Source organism: Pogona vitticeps, chromosome 6 (genome assembly GCF_051106095.1).
Source record: "Pogona vitticeps strain Pit_001003342236 chromosome 6, PviZW2.1, whole genome shotgun sequence".
Taxonomy (NCBI): domain Eukaryota; kingdom Metazoa; phylum Chordata; class Lepidosauria; order Squamata; family Agamidae; genus Pogona; species Pogona vitticeps.
In genome coordinates this window covers 37,816,207-37,823,549 of record NC_135788.1, presented here as the reverse complement: position 1 = coordinate 37,823,549, position 7,343 = coordinate 37,816,207, and the positions used below count along the sequence as shown (strand labels likewise).

At 37.6% G+C, this 7,343-nt stretch overlaps 1 protein-coding gene across 1 annotated transcript in view; it reads right to left on the bottom strand.

Moving 5' to 3' along the window:
• Nucleotides 1-1,912: 1,912 nt before the first annotated feature.
• Nucleotides 1,913-7,343, bottom strand: part of CHN2 (chimerin 2) — a 147,333-nt gene continuing 141,902 nt past the window's right edge. The window contains exons 11-13 of the mRNA XM_020780416.3: nt 6,246-6,383; nt 5,856-5,961; nt 1,913-4,407 (exon numbers count right to left, since the gene is read on the bottom strand). Coding sequence (XP_020636075.1) covers nt 4,236-4,407; nt 5,856-5,961; nt 6,246-6,383 — 416 coding nt within the window. The 3' untranslated portion in view covers nt 1,913-4,235. The remainder of the gene's footprint in view (nt 4,408-5,855; nt 5,962-6,245; nt 6,384-7,343) is intronic.

Here is a 7,343-nt window from a genome sequence, read left to right as displayed (position 1 = left end):
TGATAGGAAAGCTGAACTTCTCCCTCTCTCTCTCTCTCTAATCATGGCACCACTTAACTCCAAAGTCTATGATTATTATGTTCAATATTGTGTAGGATAGGAACAACACTATAATACATGCAATTAAGATTACATACAATTGAGACTGAGGTGGCAAATTGCTAAAAGTTAGGGCCATAATTACAGATCTTCTCTTTTTATCTTCTGGCAGATCTTGAGCGCATTTGTTAATGGAACAGGAAAATGTGATCACCTGTTCTTCAATGTCTATTTTTCTTAGTATATATTTATTGTAGAGAAGCAATAAGGTCCAGTAGACAAAATGTTTCTTGGGACATAAGGTTTGAGCTGACTACAGTCTTATTGGATAACTCTGGGCAAATCCCTACCTTTCAGTGTCATTCCCATCTGTGAAGTTCGAAAAATTATTAATCTGTGCCACAGAATTTTCAGGAAAGTTCAATATAGGAATAATTTTGTATGTTTAAATGTTATGATTTAGCAGTAACCATAAATTGTTAATAGAATAGGTAATGTAAGTATTTGTAAATCATTTCAATTGATAAAGCTCTTAAAGTACATGCCTTTTACCCCTGAAATCATCTGTTATCCAAGAACAGTAGCATACTCTCATACCTGACTCTAAACCCTCTTGTTCTCTACATATGACATGCTCCAATTTTTACAAATTTAAGAACAGTGTGCACAATAAAATCGGCAGACAGTCTGAAACTGTTTTCAGAGAACTTTGCAACGATGTACTAGTGCCTGTGAAAAGAAGACACTGTGTTTCTGTAGTTGCATGATACGTTTAAAGAGTACTAAAGGTCTTTCTGAACTTAGAAGTTATCAGTACAAACAAGTCACAAGATTTCACAGAGACTCTGTCAAACTTCCTCAAACTCCAGCAATTACACAGTAACAATGTAGCTGGAAATTAAGGCACCATGTCTTATTTTCAAAGTCTTGATTTATTTGCCTTTGGTCTACAGGATGATAATGGACTTAAGATTAGGTGTTGCAGCAGAGACCAGAAGCAATTGATGGGTGAAGGTATGCACACCAGGACTATCTGTTTGTATTTTGAGCTTCACAAAGAGTAGTGTCATTCTCCAAATAGCAACTGTGAATTTGTATTAGGCAAAACCCGATGGTCATCCAAGAGAAACTATAGCCAAATTTCATTGTGCACTTTGGAGTGCTACTGAGAAGAGTGCAATATCCTTGTAAAATGTACATTGTATTATATATAAAATAACCTCTTAATTAGTTGCCTTAAAATCATACAATAAGAAACTTCAGTGATACTGTTGCCTGTATTTGTCACTCAGACAGTCATGAATACAAAAGAGTTCTAGATAAAAGTGGAATTTGGGAAAGATAATAATGTTTCTGGTTCATGTGCAGATCTTGTACAGGCTTTTTATTTAAGTATCTCTCACATCCCTCCTGTGACCTTTGGAAATCCAGCTTCAGCTGTCCAAATGTTTCCTGCTCTCTGAGATTCTTTTCCTCTTCCTTCCCCTTGTGCCTTCCAGTATGACTCTGTGGACATATCTCTATTATTTCCATCAAACCCCTCCTTAAAACTCTCCTATCACAAAGAACATATTTTCCCACTGTATGGTTCTAAAGAGTTGACATTAATTTCAAGAAAGCATAAAATGCAATTACGTATTTTCTAACTTGTTAAAGGTTGAAGAAGTAAAATCTAGGAACTGGGTGAACCAATTCCTTTTGTATGCCTTGACAAACCTTTCAGATGTTTCAGTGGCTTATATCTTAATGCCATTAGCAAAATGCATCGCTAAACAGTTTGTTGCCTGACAATTGTTGCCCATATGGAAATTATGCAAATATAAACAGCTATAGAGAAACTAAGATTGTTTTTGTACAGTAAAAATTACAGACAGGAACTCAAACACATTTAATTTTTTTTCTTTCCATTTACAGTCTCATAAATTACAAAGTATATTTCACTTCACAAAATAAAACCATTTCCATACAATTTCATGACAGTATTTAGTACATAACCTACAACAATTATATCTGTACAGCTTCGGAGAATCTCTAATCATATTGTACCAGCAAATCAGACCTCACTAACATTTGACCCTCAGCCTGGGTCTGTTTCCCTGGTCTTTGATGACCTATGTGAGAGACAACTAATACAAATTATTTTCTGTGTCCTCTTTTGTCTTTACTCTTTTTTTCCTGTATCAAAGTTATTGATACTTCTTAAAAGCATGTATAGAAACCTGTTATCCCTGAAATAATTTAGGAAAACAATAACTAGGTCTTGAAAGTTCTGATGCATACAAACTAAGAGAGGAACTTAACAGAGCTTTACAAAATTAGTTCTGCAATAAATTACACTACCTTCTTTGTTTTAAATATTTGTACAAAAATCTCATGATGAGGGGAAAAAGTCCAGTATTAGAATGAATTTCCTTATGTTAGACACTGGAAAGATGGGGAAGAAACCAAATGAGATATGGTAATTTACCAGTTCTCTCACTCTTATTCATTCTCTCTCTCCTTTATTAACAAATTTGCCAGAAGACATTGAAGAAAAATGCTTAATTTTAAACAGATTTCCTTTTGTAAATACAATAGCAAGGTAATGCAACACGGCATTTAAAAACAACAAATTAACCACAAATAAGTGCTAACTTTTCAGCAATGCCAGAAAATATTCAATATTTTGGCTTCGCTTATTTTAAATATGCATTCTATGTAGTAATTGGTTCTAGGGCCAAAACTATTTAAAAACCTTCAGTGCCCCTCCTTTGGGGGAGGGGGGATAATCATAATACTGTATCTGCTCCAGAATACCATACCTCTAAAAGCAAAGAACTTTGATCATACCTAAAATAAAACACAAACCAAAGAATGTTAATGCATGATAGATGAGTCTCCTTAAAATCATATGCAATGAAAGAGGTATGTCAGGATAATACTGCTGTAGTGGTGAATGTTTTCAGTATGTCATAGCAATAATGCTCAAGAGGAATATATGAAAATCCATCAATGCACCGCATTGAATTATATTTTGCTAAATAAAAAAAAGACATTCCTGCAGCTAACTAAAGTAAAAATATATTTTAAAATACATGTTCTGTTTCATTTTAGACATATACAATTATGTCTTACATACAAAGAAATCATATATCCATATACAGCTAACACTGACAAACACCCTGATCCTAAATATCTCAGAGAAGTTAAAACATCCTGTGTGTAGCATCCTCTGATACCCAATGAATAGAAAAGTTTCCCATGCATCTGGGAATTCTTCCTTCTGTGTGCAGAACATTTTGGTGCACATAGAAGAGAACTAGGAATTGTTTGCTGGTACGGGGTTCTGACTGGCATCAGAGGTGCTCAATCATGACCATTTATTGTGATCTTGCACGTTAAATGTATCATTATTTTTTGTAAGAGAAAACAATGGAACATACCAGTGCTTATGAAGGTACATATTATGGCTGTCATGTGGAAATAAGTCCCACTAAGTTGAATGGCATTCATTTCTTTGTAATGATCATAGTCTAGAAATCCATGTATGTAGAAGCAGGCTATGTGTATTTGTGCATGAAGATTCCCAACAAATGGATTATTGTACACATCTAATATCAGTCCCCAAAAGAGTAGATCAATTAAAACCAGCTTATTAATGGGGTGAACAAGTCCCATTCATTTTATTAGTTATACTGTACAGTAGTTGGGATTAATATTGGATAATATGTAGCCTAGTTGAAATCTGCTTTCGCATACGGTTTATTTTTGCTGGATGGGAATGTAGAACTGTAACCCTACAGGTTGCTGTACTGACCCAGTTCTTTTTAACAGGAATTTTGCCAGCACAGTGTTTTGAGAATCAGGCTGAAAGTACCTTTTTGCTTCAACGATCTAAATACACAAATAAAGAATGTGTCCTTTAATAAGTTAACAGCAGATCAGTTTGTAACCTTTGTATATAGATACACATTGGAAGCAAGGCAAAAGATAGAAGGCAAAAGGATTTTTAAAACCTGTATTCTCTCTTAAATAATAAAAAATAGGTATATGTCTATAAGACATGCCCTGTACTAAAAATTCTGATGTTCATCTGCAGTACAGCAGAAAAGGAAGTGCTATGCATTTTTTTCTTACAGGAATTTGTTTTCCTTTAAAATATATATTTAAATATATATTTCCATAGCAGAAGGCTATGAATTTACAGATTTGTTTGTCTAAAACAAAACGTCTTCATTTTCTATTAGTATCTGCACAATCAGCTTCTGATACCGCATGTCATTGAGCGTAGCAAGGGTGCTATCTTCTGGGGGTCTCATTAAAGTAGGTCCAAACACTATGCCAAGATTTTCTGCATTCATTAAGTTATCTTTTTCATTCATAGTAATCCTAAAGGTGGGAGAAAAAAAAAGATACATTTTTTAGATTTTTCAATACCAATCTCACTTTGTGATGTTATTTTTACTTCATATAATGAATGATAATTCTACATGCTATAGTAAGACTACAGCCAAAGTGTAGAACATTCTACTCCCATTCATTATTCCGACTACACCATATAACCCCCTTATATTTCTTGACTTGTTTCTTCACTCCAGATCCTGCATAGACTTTTTATTTTTACCTTGCTCCCCACTATTTCTCATGTTCTCTCTGTGAACATTGGTAATGCAGCTTTACCACCTTCAGCTGTTCAAAAGTGTCTCACTCTCTCAGATTACTCTACTCCTCTTGCAGCCATCTCCAATATTTCCATCATACTCCTCCATGAATAATCACTCTTTAAAAAAGCCTTTAAAATAAATATACTTCACCAATATCCCACTGAATGTAAGCCAAAGAAGATGTAGTTCAAATAATTGTATGCCCCCCCCTTCCTGTCATACTTTGGTTTCCCTTCCTTTCTCCATTTGCTTCCTTGTGCCTCGTTATAGATTGTAAGTCCTTATAGGGATCTAACAAGTGTCTTTTTTGTAAAGTACTCAAAATGTCATGTAAGGGCAGACATGAAAAACCCTCCTTCTTTGTACACCACAGTGAAAATGCAATAACAATTGTAGAGACAGACTGTGGACCAAGTGGTAGATGGCAAACATTTCAGGGGTGCCTGTTCTGGTCTCAAAGTCTCCATGCAATGACACAAGTGAGAATTTGCTGCCTTTTATGAGTGGTGGCGCTGTGGGCTAAACCGCAGAAGCCTTTGTGTGCTGCAGGGTCAGAAGACCAGCAGTCGTAAGATCGAATCCGCGCAACGGAGTGAGCTCCCGTCGCTTTGTCCCAGCTCCTCGCCAACCTAGCAGTTCGAAAGCATGCAAATGCGAGTAGATAAATAGGTACCACCTCGGTGGGAAGGTAAAACAGCATTACCTAGTCACACTGGCCATGTGGCAACAGAAACTGTCTTCGGACAAGTGCTGGCTCTACAGCTTGAAAACGGGATGAGCACCGCCCCCTAGAGTCGGACATGACTGGACTAAAAATGTCAAGGGGAACCTTTACCTTTTATGAGATGAAAACTCAGTTGTTTGGGGCAGCTGCCTGATGAGTATGACTTACTTAGCTCACATTCACTCAAAAATCTGGGATTAGTTAATTAGTTAATTAGTTAAGGTTTCTGTTCATAGCAGCCCACAGAATGAGGTGGGTCAGTCATCCCAGAAGAGCAGTGTGACCATCTGTGTTCATTTCCATGGCCATTTATCTGAACTTTTACATATATATAGATGTAAAAGGTTAGGCAGCAAATGGGCCAAAATGATGGGAATTATACAACATGATGCCCTTCTGTGAGAACCAAGAAAAATATGAGATAATAAAGCACCAGGAAATTAACTTACTTTTTGAGATGAATCATGAGATATCTAAGAGTCTCATAGTGTGCAGCAGGAAGTAACAGACACACTTCATGGACAGCTTCAAGTCTTTCATCAGGACTGGACAGTTCTACACATTAGAACATTAGCACACACTTTAACAGATAAAAATGCCAGCATGTCAATGAAAATAAAGTTACATTTCATTAATTGATTGACTGGATGTCAAACTTCATAATGCCTCCAAAGGATGGCAGTCACAGATGTTTAGCCCAAAACTGAACATGGGCTGAATAAACCGAAATAGACAAAGCCAGGATTTAAAGTACAAAAGTTTTAGAACTGTAGGGTTAAGTGTGGGGAAAGGGGAAATGGCATGGTTGTGAATGACAGGTGGCATGTCTTGGTACTTACTTGCTGCTTCTATAAACTTGGAATAAGTGTCATATGTGATAACAGGAATAGGTAAATCTCTGAAATACAGCTTCAGTGCTCCAGCAATTATATTTATGTCTGGATAAACGTTAGCAGAGAGATCGACTTTGTCCCCATCTAGAAAAGATGAAGGATAGGTTTCAAGAAGACATTTCAGTTCAGCAAAGTTAAATATTTCTTTAGAACATACATATATATGTTAGTTGAAATTTTCTGGGAAGTGAAGGGATTGATCTTGGGAGTGGGAGGTGGGGGGGAACTGTTGCAATAGCACAAAGATATAATGCCTTACTTCAGCCCACCATCAGCTTCCTTATTTTGTACTTACCCCGTATTTGCCGGCGTATAAGACGACTGGGCGTATAAGACAACCCCCCCAACGTTTCCACTCAAAATATAAGTTTGTTATATACTTGCCGTATAAGACTACCCCCCTCTTCCGCACATCTTCCACACACCAAATAAAAGGTGCTATTCATTGTCACCATTGTATGGCTGGAGTGTGACTGCAGCACCTCCGGCCTGCCCCTGCATCTCCCTGTGACTGGCACTAGTGCGCAAGTCCGCATGTGTGAGCTCTGTGTAGACAAGGGGCGGGCCGGAGCGCCACTGCTTCCCACCGAGCAGAATGGGCCAGTCACATCGAAAAGGCTGGCACCCCTGTCTCACTGCTGATGCTCGCCGCAGCCGCACTGGATACCGCGCGATACTGGACAGTATGTAGAATGAGGTGGGCAGGGATCGGGAGGCTACTATGGGCACTGGGCGAGCATTGGAAGGCTACTATGAGCAGCTATGTCTATCCCAACTGAAGTGCACCTGGCGTATAAGACGACACCCCCCCACTTGGAGGCATGTTTTCCAGGGCAAAAAAGTAGTCTTATATGCCAGCAAATACTGTAAGTCTCTTTTCTCAAGTGGTTCCTCTGTTGTTCTTGCCATGAAGATGCCCTAAAATCTGAACAGTAATGCTCTTGCATTATTCTGGTCCATAGGCCACACTGTGTGGTATGGTGGATAAAATGTTGGGCCAAAAAACTTGAACTCAGATTCCTGCTCAGCCATGGAAATTAATTG